General features: G+C 40.5%; 1 protein-coding gene across 1 annotated transcript in view; it reads left to right on the forward strand.

Annotated features, from left to right (window-relative positions):
- The window catches only part of LOC136884538 (uncharacterized), a 399,078-nt gene that overhangs the window by 331,663 nt on the left and 40,099 nt on the right, over positions 1–27,316 (forward strand). Inside the window, exons 12-13 of the mRNA XM_067156823.2 lie at positions 15,438–15,477; positions 22,178–22,363. Of these exons, the coding sequence (XP_067012924.2) occupies positions 15,438–15,477; positions 22,178–22,363 (226 nt within the window). The remainder of the gene's footprint in view (positions 1–15,437; positions 15,478–22,177; positions 22,364–27,316) is intronic.

Genomic DNA, 27,316 nt, shown 5'->3' on the forward strand with positions numbered 1-27,316 from the left:
CTCAGTAGGTGATTCCAAATGCTAGTGTCAAGTTCAATAGCATGGCAGAGGTAATGGCGGTGGTTATTCGGAAAAGAAAATTATACAAACTTCGCAGAGAATCATCTCAACTTGATTACAGAGTTTTATAAAGGTCCAGTAAGGAGCATGATGAAGTGCCTCCGTGGCTCAGACGGCAGCGCGCTGGCCTTTCACCTTTGGGTTCCGTGGTTCACATCTCGGCCATTCCATCTGGGATTTGTGCTGGACAAAGAGGAGGCGGGACAGTTTTTCTCCGGGTACTCCAGTTTTTCCTGTCATATTTCATTCCAGCAACACTCTCCAATATCATTACATTTCATCTGTCACTCATTAATCATTGCCCCAGAGGAGTGCGACAGACTTTGGCAGCCGGCACGATTCCTATCCTCACGGCTTAATTCATTCCATCCCTGACCCGGTCAGATGACTGGAAACAGGCTGTGGTTTTTCAGGAGCATGCTGAAAGGTTAGCGGAGCATTTCCTTGGGCACTCCTAAGAAACAAGAGGTGGTGCACTAACAAATGAAGAAAAATGTAAATCTTCTTGCGTTATATTGGTGACCCTGGGTTTTAGAGTGGAGTTGGTGAAGACATCTCGGAGAACTGTGTCAAAAATATTTTCGCAGGTTTTGACATGAACAGAAATGAAAGCAGATTATTAAATAAAATTCCAACAAATGTTGCTTAGATGCAGGAAGCACGAGCTAAGTGGCAAGAACGTTTGAGCTTCCTTTATGCTGTCGCAACTGTAGACTGTACTCATGTACAAATTCAGAAGCCACATGTTCATGGGAATGACTACATTTACAGAAAAGGCGTCCCTAGCATTAATGTACAGGCCACTTGCAATGGAAAGGAAGAATTCAACCGGTGTAGATGACTGTCTATGACTCCCGAATTTGGAGGAACTCCGATGTTTGCAGAGTTATGACGCCTCTGTAGGAAGTCGAAGGGATGACAACTTCTGCAGATCTTGCAGCTTGCTTACGTCACTCCGACACAGATAGGTCGTATGGCGACGATGGGATAGGAATGGCGCAGGAGTAGGAAGAGAGCAGCCGTGGCCTTAATTAAGGTACAACCCCAGCATTTGCCTAGTGTGAAAATGGGAAACCAAAGAAAACCATCTTCAAGGCTGCTGATAGTGGGGATCGAACTCACTATCTCCCGGATGCAAGCTCACAGCTGCGCGCCCTTAACCGCACGGCCAACTCATCCGGTCCTGCAGATGTGGCTCCTTAATAATTTCATTCAATTGTCAATATATTATTTTCATTATAATTAATGTTTGTTATTTACGGTATAGGCCTGCCATTTTCCTCAATTTATTAATGTCGTAATATTCAGGCTATGATTTCCTACCTTTCGGACGGCTGATGGTAGGGTTATTCTCTCCCTGCATCAGATTCATCAGCCGCTTCTCCCATTTTAACGATATGCATTTGTTTCCCGTACGCTTTAATTCTACTTTATATTTTAGTCTTGTTTTCATGTTTGGTAATATTTTACTAACAGTTGTTGGACGGAAATTCTTCTTCTCCTTATACCGCTTTTCCCACCTCTGTGGGGTCCTGGGTGCGAATTGTGTCCACATGTGGGTTTGGCCCTGTTTTACGGTCGGGTGCTCTTCCTGACGCCAACCCTAGATGGATGGATGGATGGATGGATGGATGGATGGATGGATGGATGGATGGATGGATGGATGGATGGATGGATGGATGGATGGATGGATGGATGGATGGATGGATGGATGGATGGATGGATGGATGGATGGATGGATGGATGGATGGATGGATGGATGGATGGATGGATGGATGGATGGATGGATGGATGGATGGATGGATGGATGGATGGATGGATGGATGGATGGATGGATGGATGGATGGATGGATGGATGGATGGATGGATGGATGGATGGATGGATGGATGGATGGATGGATGGATGGATGGATGGATGGATGGATGGATGGATGGATGGATGGATGGATGGATGGATGGATGGATGGATGGATGGATGGATGGATGGATGGATGGATGGATGGATGGATGGATGGATGGATGGATGGATGGATGGATGGATGGATGGATGGATGGATGGATGGATGGATGGATGGATGGATGGATGGATGGATGGATGGATGGATGGATGGATGGATGGATGGATGGATGGATGGATGGATGGATGGATGGATGGATGGATGGATGGATGGATGGATGGATGGATGGATGGATGGATGGATGGATGGATGGATGGATGGATGGATGGATGGATGGATGGATGGATGGATGGATGGATGGATGGATGGATGGATGGATGGATGGATGGATGGATGGATGGATGGATGGATGGATGGATGGATGGATGGATGGATGGATGGATGGATGGATGGATGGATGGATGGATGGATGGATGGATGGATGGATGGATGGATGGATGGATGGATGGATGGATGGATGGATGGATGGATGGATGGATGGATGGATGGATGGATGGATGGATGGATGGATGGATGGATGGATGGATGGATGGATGGATGGATGGATGGATGGATGGATGGATGGATGGATGGATGGATGGATGGATGGATGGATGGATGGATGGATGGATGGATGGATGGATGGATGGATGGATGGATGGATGGATGGATGGATGGATGGATGGATGGATGGATGGATGGATGGATGGATGGATGGATGGATGGATGGATGGATGGATGGATGGATGGATGGATGGATGGATGGATGGATGGATGGATGGATGGATGGATGGATGGATGGATGGATGGATGGATGGATGGATGGATGGATGGATGGATGGATGGATGGATGGATGGATGGATGGATGGATGGATGGATGGATGGATGGATGGATGGATGGATGGATGGATGGATGGATGGATGGATGGATGGATGGATGGATGGATGGATGGATGGATGGATGGATGGATGGATGGATGGATGGATGGATGGATGGATGGATGGATGGATGGATGGATGGATGGATGGATGGATGGATGGATGGATGGATGGATGGATGGATGGATGGATGGATGGATGGATGGATGGATGGATGGATGGATGGATGGATGGATGGATGGATGGATGGATGGATGGATGGATGGATGGATGGATGGATGGATGGATGGATGGATGGATGGATGGATGGATGGATGGATGGATGGATGGATGGATGGATGGATGGATGGATGGATGGATGGATGGATGGATGGATGGATGGATGGATGGATGGATGGATGGATGGATGGATGGATGGATGGATGGATGGATGGATGGATGGATGGATGGATGGATGGATGGATGGATGGATGGATGGATGGATGGATGGATGGATGGATGGATGGATGGATGGATGGATGGATGGATGGATGGATGGATGGATGGATGGATGGATGGATGGATGGATGGATGGATGGATGGATGGATGGATGGATGGATGGATGGATGGATGGATGGATGGATGGATGGATGGATGGATGGATGGATGGATGGATGGATGGATGGATGGATGGATGGATGGATGGATGGATGGATGGATGGATGGATGGATGGATGGATGGATGGATGGATGGATGGATGGATGGATGGATGGATGGATGGATGGATGGATGGATGGATGGATGGATGGATGGATGGATGGATGGATGGATGGATGGATGGATGGATGGATGGATGGATGGATGGATGGATGGATGGATGGATGGATGGATGGATGGATGGATGGATGGATGGATGGATGGATGGATGGATGGATGGATGGATGGATGGATGGATGGATGGATGGATGGATGGATGGATGGATGGATGGATGGATGGATGGATGGATGGATGGATGGATGGATGGATGGATGGATGGATGGATGGATGGATGGATGGATGGATGGATGGATGGATGGATGGATGGATGGATGGATGGATGGATGGATGGATGGATGGATGGATGGATGGATGGATGGATGGATGGATGGATGGATGGATGGATGGATGGATGGATGGATGGATGGATGGATGGATGGATGGATGGATGGATGGATGGATGGATGGATGGATGGATGGATGGATGGATGGATGGATGGATGGATGGATGGATGGATGGATGGATGGATGGATGGATGGATGGATGGATGGATGGATGGATGGATGGATGGATGGATGGATGGATGGATGGATGGATGGATGGATGGATGGATGGATGGATGGATGGATGGATGGATGGATGGATGGATGGATGGATGGATGGATGGATGGATGGATGGATGGATGGATGGATGGATGGATGGATGGATGGATGGATGGATGGATGGATGGATGGATGGATGGATGGATGGATGGATGGATGGATGGATGGATGGATGGATGGATGGATGGATGGATGGATGGATGGATGGATGGATGGATGGATGGATGGATGGATGGATGGATGGATGGATGGATGGATGGATGGATGGATGGATGGATGGATGGATGGATGGATGGATGGATGGATGGATGGATGGATGGATGGATGGATGGATGGATGGATGGATGGATGGATGGATGGATGGATGGATGGATGGATGGATGGATGGATGGATGGATGGATGGATGGATGGATGGATGGATGGATGGATGGATGGATGGATGGATTCTCCGGGCCAGAATAGTTAATCAGAGGCGATTAAAATCCCCGAGCCAGCCGGGACCCTCTGAACTGTAGGCCTCAATGCTGGCCATTCAGCCAATCAGACAGTTGCTGGACGGAAATGTTTAATTAAATTTAGCGAGTAGTTCACACTGAACTGCATTTATTGCACTTGTTTTCTTGTGCTTCTTATCCGGTAACTGTAACTTTGAAAACATAATTTTATGTTCCTTTAAAATGGAGATAAAAGCGGACTGGAATTCCACACTGTTGTCTGCCATGTTAAGCATTGAACTACCCGGAAGTCATCGAAGTGTTATCGCAGTCTGAGGTGTTATATACATGGCACGTGCACGACCTTGTTCAGTGACACTGAGTTGCTGCTCCAGACACTCGAGTGTATACTGTGCTTCCGCCCTACATTTTTATTCACCGCAAATGCTGATTGGAAGCTCATCGGCAGCAATGGGTGGTGTGAATAAAAATGAGTCTACGCGAGTGAGCGTGTGCTCGCTGAGTGCCTGAGTGTCTTCCTGCCGATGAGCTTCCACAAGACTGAAATATAAAGTAGAGATAAAGCGTACGGGAAACAAATGCATATCGTTAAAATGATGGGAGAAGCGGCTGATGATTCTGATGGAGGGGGAGAATAACCCTATCATTGGCCGTCTGAAAGGTAGGAAATCTTAGCCTGAATATTACAACATTAATAAATTGCGGAAAATAGTCTAACATAAACAACAAAAATGAATTATGATGAAAATAATATATATTGACAATTGAATATAATTTTTAAGGAGCTAGATCTCCAGGACCGGACGAGTTGGCAGTGCGGTTAAGGGCTTGAGCTTGCATCCGGGAGATAATGGGCTCGATCCCCACTGTCGGCAGCCCTGAAGATGGTTCTCCGTGGTTTCCCATTTGAACACTAGGCCTTAATTAAGGCCGCGACCGCTCCCTTCCTACTCCTACGCCATTCCCATCGTTGTCATAAGATCTATCTGTGTCGGTGCGACGTAAAGCAAGTTGTAGGATCTGCAGAAGTTGTCATCTCTTCGACTTCCAACAGAGGCGTCATAACTCTGCAAACATTGGGGTATCTCCAAATTCGCGAGTCATATACAGTCAGGTCGTGGTACATCGACACTGGTTGAATTCTTCCTTTCCATTGCAAGTGGCCTGTACATTAATGTTAGGGACGCCTTTTCTGTAAATGTAGTCATTCCCATAACATGTGGCTTGTAAATTTGTATATGCGTACAGTCTACAGTTCCGATAACATAAGGAAATGAAAAACGTTCTTGCCACTTAGCCTGTGCTTCCTGAATCACAGCAACATTTGTTGGAAATTTTATCCAATAATCTGCTTTCATTTCTATTGAAGTCAAAACCTGCGAAAATGTTTTTGACGGTGCACCGACTTACACCGACGTCTTCACCAACTCCACTCTGAAATCCTGGGTCACCAACATAACGCAAGGAGATTCTCATTTTTCCTTCGTTTGTTAGTGCACCACCTCTTGTTTCTTCGGAATGCCCAAGGAAATGCTCCGCTAACCATTTAACATGTTCCTTACTGAACTTACAGTATATAACACTTTGTAATCAAGTTGAGATAATTCTCTGCGAAGTTTATATAATTTCCTTTTCCGATTAACCACTGTTATAAACTCTGCCATGGTACTGAACTTGACATTATCGCTTTGAGTCACCTACTGAACTAGCTCAAGGAAACACGAGCAGGCGCTAACGGAAATGCGTGCCTGCTTTATCTTTATTCACCAGAAATCTAAAGCGCCCGCCCGCTCTGCTACTCGAGCGACTGAAGTGTGTGCTCAAGGTCACAGGCCTGCTGTGAGTGATGGCTTCCGACAGGCGGTTTTTATTCGGCTCATTGCGAGTGCCTGCTCTGAATTCGGGAGTAAAGAGTGCGTGCTCATTTTTATTCACACCACCCAATGCTTAACATGGCAGGCGACAACAGTGTGGAATTCCAGTCCGCTTTTATCTCCATTTTAAAGGAATATACAATTATGTTTTCAGAGTCACAGTTACCGGATAAGAAGCACAAGAAAACAAGTGCAATAAATGCAGTTCAGTGTGAACTACTCGCTAAATTTAACTTAAACATTTCTGTCCAACAACTGTCTGATTGGCTGAATGGTAAGCATTGAGGCCTTCGGTTCAGAGGGTCCCGGCTGGCTCGGGGATTTTAATCGCCTCTGATTAATTCTTTTGGCTCGGAGACTGGATGTTTGTGTTTGTCCCAACACTTTCCTCTTCATATTCGCACAACACAATACGCTACCAACCATCACAGAAACACGCAATAGTGAATACATCCCTCCATCTAGGGTTGGCGTCAGGAAGAGCATCCGGCGTAAAACAGGGCCAAATCCACATGTGCGACACAATTCGACCCAGGACCCCACAGAGGTGGGAAAAGTGGTAGAAGGAGAGGAAGATTTTCCGTCCAACCGTTGGTAAAAAATTACAAAACATGAAAACAAGACTGAAATATAAAGTAGAATTAAAGCGTACGGGAAACAAATGCATATTGTTAAAATAATGGGAGAAGCGGCTGATGAATCTGATGCAGCGGGACAATAACTCTACCATCGGCCGTCTGAAAGGTAGGAAATCATAGCCTGAATATTACGACATTATTACATTGAGGAAAATGATAGGCCTATAACGTAAATAACAAAGATCAATTATGTTGAAATAATATATTGACAATTGAATGAAATTTTAAGGAGCCAAATATGCAGGACCAGATGATTTGGCCGTGCGGTTAAGGGCGCGCAGCTGTGAGCTTGCATCCGGGAGATAGTGGGTTCGATCCCCCACTGTCAGCAGCCTTGAAGATGGTTTTCCTTGGTTTCCCATTTTCACACTAGGCAAATGCTGGGGTTGTACCTTAATTAAGGCCACGGCTGCTCTCTTCCTACTCCTGCGCCATTCCTATCCCATCGTCGCCATACGACCTATCTGTGTCGGAGTGACGTAAGCAAGTTGCAAGAACTGCAGAAGTTGTCATCCCTTCGACTTCCTACAGAGGCGTCATAACTCTGCAAACATCGGAGTTTCTTCAAATTCGGGAGTCATAGACCGTCATCTACACTGGTTGAATTCTTCCTTTCCATTGCAAGTGGCCTGTACATTAATGCTAGGGACGCCTTTTCTGTAAATGTAGTCATTCCCATGAACATGTGGCTTCTGAATTTGTACATGAGTACAGTCTACAGTTACGACAGCATAAAGGAAGCTCAAATGTTCTTAGCTCGTGCTTCCTGCATCTAAGCAACATTTGTTGGAATTTTATCTAATAATCTGCTTTCTTTTCTGTTCATGTCGAAACTTGCGAAAATATTGTTGACACAGTTCTCCGAGATGTCTTCACTAACTACACTCTGAAACCCAGGGTCACCAACATAACATGCTCCGCTAACCATTCAGCATGCTTCTTGAAAATCCACAGCCTGTTTCCAGTCATCTGACCGGGTCAGAAATGGAATGAATGACGCGGTGAGGATAAGAATTGTGCCGGCTGCCAAAGTCTGTCGCACTCCTCTGGGGCAATGATTAATGACTGACAAATGAAATATAATGATATTGGAGGATGCTACTGGAATGAAATATGACAGGAAAAACTGGAGTGCCCGGAGGAAAATCTGTCCCGCCTCCGCTTTGTCCAGCACAAATCCCACATGGAGTGATCGGGATTTGAACCACGGAACCCAAAGGTGAAACGCCGGCGCTCTGCCGTCTGAGCTACGGAGGCACTTCAGCATGCTCCTTACTGGACCTTTATAACACTCTGTAATCAAGTTGAGATGATTCTCTGCGAAGTTTATATAATTTTCTTTTCCGATTAACCACCATCATTACCTCTGCCATGCAGTTGAACTTAACACTATAATTCGGAATCACCTACTGAGTTAGCTCAAGGAAACATGAGCAGGCGCTTACCGGAAAGAGTGCCTGCTTTATCTTTATTCACCAGAAACCTGGAGCGCCCACTCTGCTACTCGAGCGACTGGAGTGTGTGTTCAAGGTCACAGGTCTGCTGTGAGTGATGGCTTCCGACAGGCGGTTTTTATTCACCTCATTGCGAGTGCCTGCTCTAAATTCGCGATTAAAGAGTGCGTGCTCATTTTTATTCACACCACCCAATATCTTCGTCATAATCACAATTTTCCCATTTCCAGCTGACACACCGGATGGGAGTAAATATGATTCCTCTCCACTTTGTTCTGTCGTTCGACCATTCTTCTAAGGCGTCCGCTCTATGGCTAAATGGTTTTTCGTGCTGGCCTTTGGTCACAGGGGTCCCGGGTTGCATTCCCGGCAGGGTCGAGAATTTTAACCATCATTGGTTAATTTCGCTGGCCCGGGGACTGGGTATATGTGTGGTCTTCGTCATCATTTCATCCTCATAACGACGCGCAGGTCGCCTACGGGAGTCATATCAAAAGACCTGCACCTGGCGAGCCGAACTTGTCCTCGAACACTTCCGGCACTAAAAGCCATACGCCATTTCATTTCATTTCTTTTAAGGCAATGTCTTATTCTACCGTAATCAATTATTTTACCGAAGATAAGGCATTGCTAAATCGGCCCACTGATTGTTTTAAACTCGCAATCATTGTTTATTATCATTTGTTTCAAATATTAGTCATTGGATACATTTTAAAATTTTAATCATATAATGTCGTCAATCTCGTAACATTATGGGGCCGATGACCTTAGATGTTAGGCCCGTTTAAACAAAAAGTATCATCATCAGTTTGCTGTAGGAGTTGAAGCCGCTAGTGTAAAGGTTTTAAGTATGCTGCCATTAATATCTGTTAATACACTGGGCCTCGACATTTTGGGCGGAGGTAGCTCGTACTGACTTTGACTTGACGGCTCATGTTGCTCTGAGATGGAAGTCTTGTACTCTGTGGAGAGCTATCTTGTGACGCACTCTTACTGCTGCTATGTCCGGCCCCATGGCTAAATGGTTAGCGTGTTGGCCTTTGGCCACAGGGGTCCCGGGTACGATTCCCGGCAGGATCGGGAATTTTATCCATCATTGGTTAATTTCGCTGGCAAAGGAGCTGGGTGTATGTGTTGTCTTCATCATCATTCCATCCTCATCACGACGCACAGGTTGCCTACGGGAGTCAATTCAAAAGACCTGCACCTGGCGAGCCGAACATGTCCTCGGACACTCCCAGCACTAAAAGCCATACGTCATTTCATTTCATTACTGCTGCTATACTTGTCAGTGCAGATATAAAATGGCGCTTGCTGGTAACTGCTGAGTTTTGCGTGGAAAAATCACAGGCCACTGTTTTTGTGATGAACGATCTATATTCCGAGCATGTGTTCACGCGGTTCAGAGCGTTCGAGGTCAAGGGTGATCCTTGTAAGTGGGATTAGAGTATCGGTAATTAACTTTATGCCTGGCTGTCTTCGCTTCTAGGAATTAACTTTGTACTAATTTTTGGTGTAGGCTGAACGGCAGGGTTACGTGCTTCTCCACAAATGGAAATGTTGTTTCTAAATTTGTGTTATTCCTGACTGGGAATCGAACCCACGTCCTTTCGGGTGAACCGAGCACGCCTTTACGACTTTGGCTAGGCAGACAACCGGTATTAGTCATCACTTGTTTTGCTAGTGGTTTAACGTCACACTAACATATCGAAGGTTTTCGGCGACGCAAGGATGGGAAAGGGCTAGGAATGGGAATGTATCGGCCGTGGCCTTAATTAACCCGCAAATGGTCTATGTAAACGACTGTTACGGTCACACGATTTTCAGGATTTTTGTACACTTTCATTAAAAATTATTAAAAATAGGTCTTAAAAGAAAATCACGCAGTGTAATACATTTTATTAAATCATATCATAGGCTATTGAAATAAATATATTTTTGTTTTGTACCTTTCATTATATCTTTACAGCCATCCTGAGTTTCCAAAAAAATGTTCCAAAATGATATTATCAAAATGTTTGCGCCCATACCAGACCCTAAAATACTCGACTTACCCGAGAAAGTCAAATCACAATGTTGTTCACAATTTTATGCACTTCAAAAAAATATAAATACTTCTGATGTTATATGCACAAATAAAGATATACATATATACACAAGCACTAGAACACCTCCGCAAAGTCACTCAGAGGAGCTACGGTACCAGAATTAGACTGCTCTCTCCTTTTTCTTCCTCTCCTTTCAGGCCTCCTAAAGTGCTGTAAATTGTGGTAACACCCCCTGTGAACTACATAGTCACAACCAGGGCACAAATACCGGGTCCTTCCCCTTTTTTGTTGGTCAACAGATTACGCATAAACGTTCCAGCTTTCCAGGAAGTCTGTCAATGTCACTCATATTACTCGCGTCACTCATTATTCCATCCAACATTTTCCGAACGGGACTTGAACCTAAATTACTTGGGACTTGAAACTAAATTACTCGCCATTTCCGCAAATAACTGATAAAAAAAGCGCGTACAACACGACACCGTGACGCGGCAAGGCGCCATATTGTACTGCGCAGTTAGGTAGCGAGCCTAAAGGCCACCACACACAGAAAGCTAGGCTAAGCTAAGCTAAGCTAAGCTACGCGGTGTTGTGAAAAATATCGCTCCCAATGCATTTAAGTACGATGACACACACAGGCCGCTATGCTAAGCTATACTAAGCGAAGCTAAGCTAGGCTAAGCTAGACAGATCGCTAGGCAGGCGATTTCCTTGGCTGTAGCTGGCCGGGCGCATGCGCTTTTCATTTCTGAGCAGTTGGTCTGGCGGGCTGTCGTGTGTGTTTAGTCGTGTCGTGTGAGTCTCTTCCGGTAGTACTTCGATGTTTTAACCCTCAAGCACACGCGCCAAATCTTAGGACATAGACACGCGCGGGGGTGTTTTCCACCCCACATATCATTGTATTGTAAAATATGAATTACTGTATTAATTGGAGATTTTAAGATAGATTATGTAAGAATGAATCTTTCTGCGGGGATCCAGCCAGAAAGATATAAGAGCGGGGAGAGCACAGGAAAGTTATTTGTACATTTCACTAGTAAATAAAATGACCTGGGGTGGATTCCACCCCATACGCGTGTGTTTGAGGGTTAATACAATGGATAACGAGCCAAAAGAAGAACGACTGAATGAGGAGGTGCAAAATCACGATTTCGGTTTCGTATAAACCCCCAGTCATTTCAGGGATTTAGAAACAATATTGGCCCTAAAACCCATCTAAGGGCAGGTGGATTCTAAATATGAAGTTTAGTAGAAATATATTCAGTAGGTTTCAAGTTACAAGAACTCGGTCAAATAAACAGACACCAAAGCTTAAAAATATGCAGATAGTCATTTCTACACCTGAAACGGATAACTGAATGAAAATTTCGCCAAAATACGCAATGTACAGACACACGGTCGTTAAGACTTTATTTATATAGATAAGGAATCTGCTCCACAGACAACACCTTTTGGGCTATGTCCGCTGGACTTAACCTGCAAAACGGATTGTTCATGATATCTCCTTTAATAATCCTCTTATTGTAAAAATGCACATGAGAAAAAGGGTTTTAGAAATAGATTTCCATCAAGGCTGGTCGATTTCCAGTCAGGTTGGTCTTGTATATATTGTGGGAGAGTAAAATCACTGTTTCGGTTCAGTATAAACCTGAAGTCCATTCCAGGAATTTGACATGGTATGGACCTAAAAGCCTACCTTTGGACAGGTGGATACTAAAATATGAAGTTTGGTTGAAATATCTCCTGTAGTTTTCAAGTTATAAGAATTTCACTTCACACACACATTCGGGCAGTATGTGATAGTGAAAAACTGTGGGTGAGCATTGACGAAACCACTGATTCAAGTGGCAGAAAAGTAGGAAATGTTGTAGTTGGTGTGTTGAAGAATGACAAAACTGCTTGCGAACATTCTTATTTGCTAGCGTGTAACGAAATGCTTGCTGCAAACCACGTCACTGTAGCTAGGTTATTCAATGAAGCCATGCACTTACTTTGGCCAAAAGGTATTAAATACGACTGACAGTGCAGCTTACATGAAAAAGGCAGCCGAAGGCCCCTTCTGTGAGCTATCTGAAAATGATCCACGTAACTTGCGTTGTTCATGCTCTACACAGGTTATGTGAAACTGTGTGGGCTCAGTATCCTCAAGTGGATAAATTAATGTCTAATGGCAAAGAAGTCTTCGTAAAAGCACCCTCAAGAATCAATATCTTTAAAGAGAAAAACCCGGATCTTGCGCTTCCTCCTCTGCCTATTGTTACGCGGTGGGGTACCTGGCTTAGCGCTGTGGTATACTACGCAGACAATTTCGAAAGTTTTGCATCCGTTGTGAACGTGCTAGATAAAAACGATGCGTCGTCAATTGAGATTCTTCAAGAGATACTAAAAGACAGCTCTTTCAAAAATGATTTGGCGTTTATATCTGCCAATCTAAGCTTCTTGTGTAAAACTATAGACATACTTGAAAAATCCACTAACCTGTTGTCCGAAACAGTGAAGGAAGTGCACGCTGTTGAAAATAAATTAGATTCACTCCCGGCTTCGCAGGTACAGGGACTGTTAAAGGTCAAATATCAAAATTTGTTCAGAAAAAACAGAGGATTTCAAACAATGTGCCAAATTTCTAATGTATTAGAGGGTGCTCATGTTGGCGAAATTGATGGCGTTATTGTTGGTGACATTCCTCTCTTTAACTATGCTCGTCTGACTTCCTGTGATGTGGAGCAATCGTTTTCGCAGTATAAGGCGTTCTTTAGAGATAATCGGCATGCATTTGTGATGGACAATTTGGAGATGACCTTTGTTGTTCACTGCAATTCTGAGACTACTTCTAGCAACTAATATTTCAGCGTGTGATGGGTGAGTGCGAACTGGTACTATTTTTTCAAAGATGATAGGTTGCTTTTGCCATATTTAAGCAAATCATTACCTTTAAAAAATAACCATTCATAATATCTACTTTGGAATATCAAAAATTAATATACCATACAGCACGTTTCCATACACAGACATCATTTTGCCTTAAGGAGCACGTTTGGTAGCACCATATTCTAATACAAAACATTATACCTATTTACTTCTTGAGCGCGAGTAGCTATGTGATATTTAAAGGAAAAAATTTCAATTTTTTATCACATATTTTAAAGTTTTTCAGCACATAAAAAATAAATATTTTTCACATTTTTAGCACATAAAAATCCGCTCCCTAATAATAATAATAATAATAATAATGACAGAGTATGGCATCAGTTATTTTAATTTGACACATCTAGGTTGTCTATGCATCAGTTTCAATGTTCTGTTTTGCTGTGCCATAACCAAATCTTTCTTTGGTGACCTATGGCTGAGTTTTAAGTAATTTGGACAACCGCCAAACGTGTCACCAGAGATCTTTTACACGAATGAACTTTCTTCCGCCTTTCAAAAATTAGCTACCTCTGCTGGGTTTTAACCCATGATCTGGATATCTAGAGGTCGACACTACCACTGATCCACAGAAGGAGCTGTTAGGAACCACACCGTGCTGAAATTACAGGGTGGAATTCGATCAAGAGAAGTTGGATGGAAAAGATGAGAAGTATATTGGTACTACCAGAGTTACAATATGAGATGCATCCTCGTGACCACTTGCATCTCTAGCTTCGAGTCAACATGCCTGTCGTAAGAGGCAACTAAAAGGGGCGACCAATGGTGGATGACATTAGAACCCTGAGATTACCTGTAATTAATACCATCATGCGAGGAGCGCCATGAGTCGGCTTTTCATGTGATTAGTACCACTCTGTGAGGAATACCATGGATCTGGGTGGATCACGATGGGTTTACAATACCCGTCTATAGCATCCGCCACTATGATGGAGGTTCCCCTCTATGCAGGTTCGGTTGGAACACCCCAAGGAGAAAAAAAAAGACTATCCTCACTGGGATGTTTTAGCATCTGGTCGTGGACATCATGGGTCTGCGTTTCGAGGAATACCACGGGTCTGGGCATTGCCTGTGATTAGTACCACTATATGAGCGACATCATGGGCCTGCGTTGCCTGTGATTAGCCGGACACAGTCATCACTCATCAGTGATCTGTATTTAAGGCTATCGCCCAAGTGGCAGATTCCCTATCAATTGTTTGCCGAGTCTTTTTCTTAAAATATTTTAAGGAAGTTGGAAATTTCACTGTATTCACGGTTGTCTGATTCATTGTCCTTTTTTAGTTGTGTTATTGCATCAGTTGGCTCATTTACGTCAGTCCTGTGGAAAAGTGAGAGGTAAAGACCTCCAATATCCAAAAAAAATCCTCAACATTAAGTAATATAGAATTGTCAGCTCGGTGTCTAGTTGCCTTTGCTCCCAGGAATTAACCTGATACTCCTTGTGTGCTTGTGTGCATGTGTGCATGTCAGAGAATCCTACCCATACTTTTAGGATGAACCAAGTACATTTTACCTCTGTGGCTAGACCCCCAATGTAACTATCTGATATATTCATCTCTTTGCATCAATCAATTAATAATCACTGATCTGCATTTAGGACTGTTGTCTAGGTGATAGATTTAGTGTGATGAATTGTTATTTTTCCATGTTAATTTGAGTACTTTTTGTGTATTAGTAGGGATTAGTATTACATAATTTTGCAATTCTTCTGCATATATATATTTTCCTGTTAATTTGTTTCAGAAAACCTATGTTGCTCCGAGTGTTGTTAGTTGCCATCTATTCTGTTGTTGATTATCTTCATTTCTTTCTCATTTCAGAAACCGAATATTTCACAATTCAGACGGAAAAATAAAAATGGTGAGTACAATTTCATTCACTTCTGTTGAAGATTTTATTTCCTAAGTAGTGATTTCTGCAACAAATGCTGCAAAAAATAAATTGTTCTTCCATTGGTACCTGGACGAAACTCCAGTCAATCTTTACAACCTACTTGTTGCCATTGAAACTCTGTGGCTCGCTTTCTCTGTGATGTCTTTGTAGGACCGGTGGAGTCTATGGGAATATCTACTAGTAGTATATTGATTTGTAAATTAAATTTTATAGGTAATGTAACTGTACAGGTTCTGAACAAACAGAGCTTCATGCCACAGTTCATAGTAACTTCATTCTACCATCTTAATAGTATGTTAACATGGTACTGCTTGAAACTGGCATTCTTCCGCTATAGTGCTAGTATCGATGATACCAGCTGCCTTGTGGTACATAGTGGAGGGCCCTGAAAGCACACTAGCTGTGACATGGTACTAACCCATACACTGATACTTGAAGAAAATTAAAAAATAAAATAAAAAATCTTGAGCTTAATAGACATTTCTACAAAAACTATTATTTTACTGAGGCAGATTCTACACTTTAAAATGAGGGATCACTCACTGAAATCTATTCAGCCATTTTCTCACAGTTTCTGTGACCAGAAAATGGCTTATGTTATTATATGAGTAGATTTATGATGTCCTGCTTTACCCAGCTTTATTAAATTGCATTCCATCACTCTCGTTAGTTTTTTCATGCAGCTTTCAAGAATGTGTATAAACCATTTGACAAGTACCGCTACTTCAAAACCTTGGCGGATATGGATTTTAAGATTATATATCATAGTATATAATAGCTGTCTCTGAGTATGATTCTCTCTCTATCTCTCTCTCTCAGCCATATAACCCCTGTGCACAAAGAGTACACCCACGGTATCCCCTGCTTGTCGTAAGAGGTGACTAAAAGGGGTGACCAAGGGATGATCGAATTAGAACCACGAGACTACTTGTAATTTGTACCATGATGCAGGGAACACCATGGGTCTTCTTTACTTGAGATTATTTCCACTATGTTAGGTACACAATAGGTTTGTGATTAGTAGCAACAGAGTGTGCACCAGGGTGGGATTTACAGTACCTGTGATTAGTACCACTACATGCAGAACACCACGGGCTTACGTTGCCTGTAATTAGTACCATTATGTGAGAAGCACCACAGGTCTGTGATTAGTACCACTATATGAGCGACACAGTGGGTCTGCGTTGACTGTGATTAGTACGCACTGTGTGAAGAACACCACGGGATAGTAGAGTCCCTGTGATTAGTATACCTATGTGAGGAACACCATAGGTTTGCGTTGCCCGTAAGTGGCGCCACAATGTGAGAAACACCGTAGGACTGCGTTACATGCGCATGTTACATTACCTGTGTTTAGTACCATCATGTGTGGAATACTGCGAGAGTACGCTACTTTTGATTAGTACCGCAATATGACAAATACCATGGTTCTACTTTACTAGTGATAAGTACCATTAAGAGGGGCCGATGACCTGGATTTTGGACCCCTTTAGACAATGATTATCATTGATTCAGAATTGTGCTGTAGAAGCAGTCTTTTGATCAGTAATAGTTTCTGGGAATGTGGGACATTGTGGGTCGGATACACTAATTGTTTTAAATTCATGTTCACCCATTCATTCTTTGTTGTCACTTTTCGATTTCTGGTCAGTGGATGATTTTGGACTTTCAAATTGGCATTACATTTCGTCTTACTTCGTACCATTAGGGGCTGATGACCTAAATGTTAGGCCCCTTTAAACAATAAGCACCATCATTATCATCTCTCAGCTATATAACCATAGAAGGAAGAGAAGATGGACCACAATCTTGGTGCATGACTAAAAGATGTATGACGAAGTCGATGATCATTTTGCTGTAATGGTGTGATTCAAGCACAGCTTGAAGAGGATACTTCTAGAATGTATCTAATAGCTCAATAATGATTAATTTGATGTTTTCTGATTATGAGGTTATAAGATTTAAAGGGTGATTTTAAAATAAAGGCTTAGAAAGACCCAGGAACTAAAAATAATATTTTGGCGATATCTTTGTTGTTTCACGTGCAGCCGTTTTTAACTCTTTTAGTCGCAAATTCTTCCGTTATAGTGCTAGTATAGACGATACCAACTGCCACATACCTCTTTAAAAGAAAAGTTCTTATAGCAGATTATTGAAATAGTCATAGCAAAGTATATCTAAGATTTTTTAAGAAATCCTACTGCTCATTTCCCAGATACAAAGTTTCATCAAAAGTATGCCTTCTTGCAAGGTTGTTCATATGTAAATGTTATGTACAGTAGAACACCGCTTAACCAAACTTCGCATAACCGAAACCTGGCTTAACCGAAATGCTCTTGCAAAATTGTATTTTAATATTTTGTGTTTTACCCTCTCGATCTTAGCCGTCGATATTAGTAATTCTCTTGCTATATGTGCTGAGAGCTACCAGGCAAACCCTATTTTTATACCATGACTTATACCAGAATATACGTGTAGCATAAAACAAAACAGTTTGTTTCTTACCATCTAGTTCGTTCCATGATATATTTTTTCTTGATCAAGCAGGAATTGTTGTTGTTGTTGTTGTTGTTATTATTATTATTATTATTATTATTATTATTATTATTATTATTATTATTATTATTATTATTATTATTATTATTATTATTCGTCATGAAGATTATGTAGACTATGTTTAACGTTGTTTCAGTTGCGGGAGTTTCATCTTGATTACTGCTCGGACTATACTGCAGCTTCTGTTAGGAAAGCAGGGAAGTCCAGCGACCCTTCTCCGTTCATATTGTTCTTTCACCCAGCGTCATTCCACTGGCCTTGCGGTTTTATACTGTGGTTTCTATGCTTTTCTTACCCCATTGCAAAAGAAATTGTTTCATTATTTCAGATTGCTTTGCGCTTTGTTGAACAAAGCAACAAATCTACACCACCTGATAGATTGTTGATTAAACAGTGGCACAAACATAGCTGCATGACAGCGTTGCACCAAGAAAATTCAGAAGAAAATCACTGATTTTATACACTGGGTGATATTACGTAAAGACTTTAATGTGAATATATAGTATGCACCTTTGCTTAACAGAGTTCATGAATTTTTATTTCAACATTTAACTTCCGAAAATATTTACCATGTGTCATCCGAAAAAACTGCATCAATCGAAGTGGCTCCGCCCCCTTTATTTCGGATAAATGGGGTTCTAGTGTATTTCATTTTGATGTTCCCTTTGAACATAATGCTATGAGTATACAAATTTTCTCTATATTTATGTACAATACAACTTAACGTATGAATGTAAACGTGATCATATGATATAGCACAACCACGGAGTAACAATGTCTGTGATCATGGATATTATGCATCTCGGATATGAGCAATTGGATTTCTTCAAAAAAATTGAAATACACATTCCTGTTACTATTTTAATAATCCTATAAGGGGTCTTTTTTTAATTGGTGCAGATCAATTCATGACTGAAGAACTATTCTCCTACTATGTTTATTCCTTTCTGTCACAAATTAATTTGTAGCAGTTTAGAAAATGAAATCTTCTGCAGGATTATGGAAATAATGTATAGGAAGTTTTGAAGAAATTGGTGGCTCATTTCTGAGGTACATTGGTTAAATACAATGTCCATGATCACAACCCGACAAAGGGTTAAAAGACTTATGGAGATGTTTAAATAACACTTGTGACTTTGAAAGCTTTCAGAGTTTTAATATGATAAAGCTTAGTTAATCTAAATAAAGTGTATTTTGGTCATAATAGCAAGAGAAATTCAAAAGACTGGAAAAAATAAAAGGTGTGAGTGTATTTATTTAGAACCTTGGTAATTTTAATCCTGAAACTGAGCTTGATATCTGCATTCACTAAAGTGCAGTCACTGTCCAGTATTCAGGAGATGGTGGATTCCAACCCCACTGTCGGCAGCCCGGAAGATGGTTTTCCATGGTTTCCCATTTTCACACCAGGCAAATTGTGGGGCTGTACTTAATTAAGGCCACGGCCACTTCCTTCCCACTCCTAAACCCTTTCTGTCCCATCGTCACCATAAGACCTGTATGTGTCGGTCCAACACAAAGCTAATTAAAAAGAAAAATATACTGATTCAGAAATTATTGTTAATGCAATGCCATCTTTTAGTGTAAATTACTCTAAAGTAACTTTTTATGGAACTCAGAATGATCCCTGTACAACAGTTTTATCTGATTGCCTTCTAATTTTGCAGACAAGTGCAATCGTGAAGCATTCACAACTTTAGTATCCATTTAAACCATAGAACCAAGAAAACATGCAACATTATTCTGCCTTTCAGAAATGATAGCATTATGTTGTGCGACACAATGTAGTCTTCTCCATGAATTGATAAAAATCTCCAACATTTGATTACACATGGATAGATTTTTATAGTTTTTAGTTGCAGAGATTACAAACTTTATTTCTGAGGGCAGTTTGGTTTTCTTAGTTGGTTAAGCCAAACATGTATACGAACCAGTCATTGTTTTTATTTCATACTTCAGAATTGCTAGACAGTGGCTGTGGTTTTATTTAGTCTGAAATTGTAAAGTTCAAATGATCTAAAACTTGTATATTTTTTCAGATCATTATAAAATTGTGCACACTTTCTGTATGTTGAAATTACACTATTTTTTTTCAATGGTCTCTCAAGTTGGTATTTGAATATGTAAAAAGAAAATTAGTGTTATGAGAATATGAACACAAATTCAATTTTTGATTTGCATGTAGGTTGCTGGTGTTAATACTGGGTAAAAGATGTATGTACTCATATTAATGAATGTAGGTTTTCATGGCTCATTGTCATTTATTAAAATAAATAGGTAAACGCATAGCACCACCATGGCACAACGTGACACAGTCCAGAAACTGTTGGCAGAGGGTGGTGAGTCAATTAGTTCCCTTACAACCACCACAGCACAGCGTGATGATCTCGGAGTCTAGTTAGTAGTGGGGCCACTAATAATGTGATCATGACTTCCATGTTCCGTGTAGAATTTCTATGCTTACTGTCAGCAGCAGACGTTCACATGCTTTGCCCTGATGAAAGCCAATGTACTTGGCTGAAAGCTTGGCGCTTTTTTTTTAAAAGACTTATTAATATAAAGTGGCTTTAATCCAGATATAATATTTATTTTAATGTATGTATGTCCAACCCTTGTCCCGTTCCCCTAAATGCTCGAGTTTGAAGCAGTTGGATGCCCTTCTTGATGTCAACCTCATTCAAGGAATGAAAGACATGATATATAGTAAGTTGGGCTCATCAGTTGGTAAATAGCACCAGGAGTGAGTTAGCTGGAAAGTAACAGACCTACTATGTTGATATGAATTTACTCATTCGGAACAAATATTTCAGGTTCCCTACGGTAATCAACATCTTTATCATCTGATGGCCAGGCAGGCATCAATTTTTGAAAATGAGACAAAGTCTCTCATAGTGCATTGGCACTGCCGGTAGCTCCATGTAGCCTACGCAGTGGCCTCCATGGTGTGCACTAGCCATGCGTCTTGGTAGGTATGCTATTTACGAACTGATGAGCCCAACTTAGCACACTAGGGCGAAACGCTGGCAACCAGGAACGAGTTAGCTGGAAAATTTATAATGTCCAGTAACGGACCAACTATATTAGTATTACATTCCACGTACTCGAGCAGCTCATCTCCTTTCTCCCAAGTCTTCTCAGCCCAAAGTTGGAAACATTTTTGTAACACTACTCTTTTGTCAGAAATTGCCCAGAACAAATCGAGCTGCTTTACCTTGGACTTTTTCTAGTTCTCAAATCAGAGTAATCCTCGTGAGGGTCCCATACACTGGAACCATATTCTAGTTAGGGTCTTATCAGAGACTTATATGCCCTTTCCTTTACATCCTTACTGCAACCCCTGATTACCCTACTAACCATTTGGAGATATCTGCACCCTTTATTTACAATACTGTTTATATGATTACCCAAATGATGATCTTTCCTTCTTAGTACTTACAGTGATCCCCCATAAGGAACTTTCACCCCATTAACACAGTAATTAAACCGGAGAGGACTTTTTCTATCATTGAAACTCTCAACCTGACTTTTAACCCTGTTTATCATCATACCATTGCTTACTGTCCATCTCACAACACTGTTCAGGTCTTTTTGCATTTGCTCACAATCTTGTAACTTATTTATTACTCTCTACAGCATAAGATCATCTGCAAAAAGCCTTCCCTCCGATACCAGTTCTTTACTCATATCATTTATATATATAAGAAAAGATAAAGGTCCAATAATATTGCCTTGAGGAATTCCCCTCGTAATGGTTACAGGATCAGATAAAGCTTCACCTACTCTAATTCTCTGAGTTCTGTTATCTAGAAATATAGCCACCTATTCAGTCCCGCTTTTGTCTAGTCCAATTAAACTCATTTTTGCCGGTAGTCTGGCATGATATACCCTGTCAAATGCTTTGAATGCACTAATCTGTTCCTTTTGATCTTATCTTTCTTTATATCGTTTGACTAAGTTTTAAAAATAATAAACTGCTGCACTTGTGACATTTTGAAAATGGATCCACATTGTTTCTAAAAATGCCATAATTTCCTAAATATTTGCTCTTTATAGGATAAATGTGGGAATATCACCCATAACATGTTCTAATAATTTTTGTGTCTCTTTAAAGGTGAAGTGAAGCTGCACATTGTATGCCGTTGGAATCATGTTGAGGAGCTGAAGGAAATACTGAACAGTGGCATGGACATAGATGTCAATGCCGCTTGTAATGATGGCTGGACTCCCTTACACGAAGCTGTTAGTTATGGGCATGTAGACTGTGTGAAAGAATTATTGAATTACCGTGCTCCTCGAGGTATGATAATTATGGTGTGTATGTACTGGTTATGATTGAGGCAGTCAACGTAAAAAGGGCACATAAGTGAAAACTCATTTTGGAGAAAAAAAGGAAATGAAATATTTGTCTTTGTTTTTTTCTTTGGTGTTTATTTCTTTTCCATATGGCAGTGTTTGTAATTATTTAGGCTAAATATTTCATTCATACATGAATAATTCATGTAAAATATGACATAAATTGCTCACGAATTAAATAAATACAAAGATCGAGTCATAAGTCTTGGTAACTTTTTTTTTTTTTCACGCAAACAGGAGACAACACGGAAAATCTATGTATTTGGAAATATAGGGCATGTGCATAGTGCCTGAAAACAAATTCTGACTTCAAGAGATTCTCATAGGAAAGTGACAGAACACAGGCCATTGGTAAACATTGTTTTATTATGGTATAGACAGCAAATACACAAGACTACGTACAAAGGACAGGTCTCCACTGGTTACACACCTTTGAAATAATCACCCAAGGTTTCCACTGTGCATTGCCAGCGGTGGGGCAGGCGCTGAATAACATTCGTTGCATGTGTATCGCTAACGTGTGACACCTCTCTCCGAAATACTGTTACGATGGCCTCTTTGTTAGCAAACCGTTGTCCACATAATGGCTTCTTGACTTTGGGGATTAGATCATAGTCACACACCTAATGCTTCCCGCAGCTCTGCATGGCATTGGCATGCATTTTTGCCGCGGAGAACTGCTATTTTAATGTACGATTGTTGCTCCTGCTTGTTGACTTCCATTTTGTGATGCTCTCACTCACACATTGAACTTGGGGGGCATGCTTAGACCCACACTGTTGTTTACATACACCATCTAGTGGCAACATACGCAAGTACATACTGTACGTTTCGAAATGCATATCTTAGATTTTCCGTGTTGTCTCCTGTTCGCGAGAAAAAAAATAGTTGCCATGACTTACGACTTGATCTCTGTAAGAACTTTTAAACACAGTGTCCACATTCTGGAAAGTTGGGGGGAAAAATTTTGGTCAGGAAAAGTCAGGGAAATAGAGAAAAAATCTGGAAAGTCAGGGAAATCTTCTCCAATGATGGATTTGAGGGGATTTTTTAGGTTCTAGTCTGCTGTAACCCAGGCTATTGAAGCATTTCTTTTTAAGGTATTTTTACACAAGAAGTGCACATCAATTCTACAATTTTTGTTGTGCCCGTGTGTAATTTCTTTCAACCATTTTTATGTTATTCTTTTTTATTTCATTTCTAGGATGCTTTCTTGAAACTCATGATAGTGGCTTACTATCAGTGTACATTTAATAAATTTTGGCTAGACAGTAGAGTGTTTCCCGAACTGAGTGGTTGGTTGGACATACTGGTAAATGATGCAACTTCAGCATATTTTAAAGTGTGTTGTAAATCATTCAAACTTATTAATGTGGGTGAACAAGCAGTCACTTCCCATGCTAAAGGACCTACTCATATAAAATACATGAAAGCTAAGTCTTCCCAGCCAACAATTTCTTTCTTTGCACAGAATACCTCTACTCCATCTCCATTTGAAGATATGCAGTCAACATTTCACACTACATCCACAGCTAGAAAAGAATTAGCAGTGCCAGGAACAAGTCAAATGAGTTTAAAGACCTTCAATATGAATGAAGATGTTACATTGGCTGAAGCCCTATAGAATCTCCAGGTTGTCACTGGAAAGATGTCTCTTAACTCTTGTGATGAAACCTCCACAGCATTCAAAACAATGTTCCCAGACAGTGAAATTGCTCAAAACTTTGCTGTGGGCAAATTTGTGAAAGAGTACACTGAAGAAAAAAAAAAAATAATAATAATAATCAGTACCTTAGAGAAGCTGTGAAAATCCACTACTTAAGGCAAAATTAAGTGCTTTTAGAAGCATTTTGTCAGATGTTGAACCTTCCCTCAGAAGATTTCAAAGTTATAAACTTATGGTGCCTTACCATTTTACATCACTTGAAGTTATGAAAAACATAATGATGAGATTTGTTAAGTGTGAAAAGATAGCCAAAACAAGTACTTACTAAAAGTTAAAATATTTTAACGTACAAGATAATGCCAAGTGGATATTGGTTATGCTGCCAAGAGCCTACTCAAACAAGTTAAATGTTGTGAAAAGAAAAAGGTTACTTGTAAGAATGAGTTCAAAAATCACCATGTTAGAAAAACAGAGAGAAAAGTCCTAAAATCACATTTAACCAGAGGTCTCACTGCCCTAGACAGTAAAATGATATTGCTCAAATCCAGTTTGGCAATGAAAAGGATTGATGTTGTTCTTGAAAACTTGCACAGCTATACAAGAATATGTGATAAAAGTCCATTACTTTTAGAAGAACCACTTGTGTCCCAGAGAATAATTTTTGATATTGTAAAACATTTTGGAGATTTGAGGAATGTTACTACCAATAGAAGTATGCTGACCTCTATCCAAACTTCAAGAGGAAGGTATCAGTCATACCTGGAAAATAAAAAAGAAAAGCAATCAGAATAGGAAAAGAAGAAAATGGAGAAAAGGAACATTGAATTACAATTGAAAGATTTGGAGGAAAAGTTGAAAATTGAAAGAGCAAAGCAGGATGCTGAAATTGAAAGGAAGAAAATGGTACTAGAAAACGTAGAACTAAAGCAGTAATCTTTTTGATAAGTGCAAACTTTTTCTTTTTCATTCCTTTCCTGACTGATTTGTCTTCAAATTTGAAAACTGTTTTAAATATAGACCTATACTAATTGGAATTCACTATATTCACCTACATTAGAAATGCAAGTTAATTGCTTTTGATCTCAAGCATGCTTTAAATCCACATGAAATAGTATTAGTTTGCTGTTGTAAAATAATCTTATTTTCATATTTGAACTACTTTCTTAATAAGTTAGTTGTACTTGGTTCCTTGGAAATGATAAGATAAAGGTATATGTTTGGCCTACATGTTACCTTTAAACAATTTGTTTATATATAAAGTGTCATCTTTCCATAAATAATTGAAAAAAAAGGAAGTGGAAAGCAAATTAGGCCACCTATGAGAATGGTGGAGGCTGGAATTTCCTTTATTGTTCCTTGTAAAACATGCTGTTTGGTAAATTAACTTGTCACTCAGTTTTTGTGAGCCAGGGAAATTTTTCTTACTAGGTCAGGGAAAGTCAGGGAAACTTAAGAGAACATTTCTGTGGACACTATATTTAAATCAATATTATGAGCCCTTTTCACGCACACAGTATTTTTGGTGGTAAAATTCAATAAACAAGACTTAAATATAGTGCTTTATATTAAATGTAATCCAATATTAATACCAAAGAATGAGTTTATGGATAAATTTAGTGGCTACAATAGATCAGTATTTTTAGAGAATAGAATTTTCTGTTCAGTCTTGGTTTATTAACATTGTCAGAGAATACAAAAACGTCCTACCTCATTTATTGTTCCGTCTTGGTTTATCATTCCCCAAATAAACACAACATAATCTCCAGACAAAAATTTGGCAACATCTTCTCCAGATAAAAATTTGTACAGGCTTCTTATATCCTTCATTTTCTTTTAGTTGATGTCCATGGGAGCAGTCTTTCCAATGGTGAAGTTCTCTTGTTTGTAAGGTTGTGAAAAAGGTTGAAATTTGCAGTGAAAGTGTAAGAACACAAAACAGGACCACCTCTCCTTGTGTTCATGACTACTGTACATACTGCATTATTGTGAATGGGACATTATTTCTGGATACTGGCTTGTCAAAAAAGAATGGTGATAAAAAGTTATCCAGTCTGGTCCACATCCATTGTAACTTGAAAAATGGAGAAGGGTTTCTGCAGCACAATACCATTGCAGTAAGATAAGGCTTGGCATTCCCAAATCACGTCTTTCTGGTTAGTGTAGATGGATAGATAGATAGATAGATAGATATGATTTATTTTAACTGGCAAAGTTAGGGACACGTGTCCCTGTCTTACACTTAACTAGTGAAATACATAATTAACATAAAAATATATAACATACTGAATAAATGAAAAAAGAGACTGAAACAAATTACTACAGTACTATGCTATCATGCTGTACATAAAAATAACTATTATAATACACAATATAAATTAACATTTTGCTTCGTACGAAGAAATTAACATACAAGAAAAAACGAATTACAATTTCAATAATAATAATAATAATAATAATAATAATAATAATATAGATAAACCTACTAATATTTACAATTAATTTGTCCAATTCCAGAAGTATATCACATTGACGAATGTTCAGTTTTCATGTGTTTACTGTGGGTGAAAAACATTGCCAAATGGGGATAGGGATAAGGATAACTATGCAGGAAACCACAGCTGAGTACTTTCTAACACTATTGATGAATAATAAGAAGAAGAAGAAGAAGAAGAAGAAGAAGAAGAAGAACCATGGAGAGAAGAAAGACCATGAGAAGAAGAAGAATGACAAGAAGAAGAAGAAGAAGAATGACCATGAGGAGAAGAAGGAAAAGAAGAAGAAGACTGTCGCACTACGAGCTCGTTTCATAGAGATATTTTGAACACATACTTTTAAATCTTCCGTGATATCCCTCTGACCTCCTGCGGAAGGAAGTTCCATTCACGGCTGGCCACAACAGTGAAGGAGTTGTAGTTTGAGGATTTATGCTTAGGAATAGTGAGCAATGTCGAGTTCAGCGCTCTGGTGTTTTTATCATGGTGTTCAGAAAGGCTATGAAATCGTTCATACAGGTAAGATGGGGATTGTAAGGTAAGGATTCGGTGCAATGAAGTCAGGGTATGCAGCTTGCGTCTGTCTTCAAGGCGTAGCCATCCGAGGTCGACGTAAGACTGGGTAACATGATCTGAAAATTTCAGATTACATATAAATCTTACACAGGCATTCTGTGCACGTTGTAGTTTATCTCGAAGCTCGGTTTTCACATCATTGTAAACTACGTCACAATAATCG

The sequence above is a fragment of the Anabrus simplex genome, chromosome 1, assembly GCF_040414725.1.
Source record: "Anabrus simplex isolate iqAnaSimp1 chromosome 1, ASM4041472v1, whole genome shotgun sequence".
Lineage (NCBI taxonomy): Eukaryota > Metazoa > Arthropoda > Insecta > Orthoptera > Tettigoniidae > Anabrus > Anabrus simplex.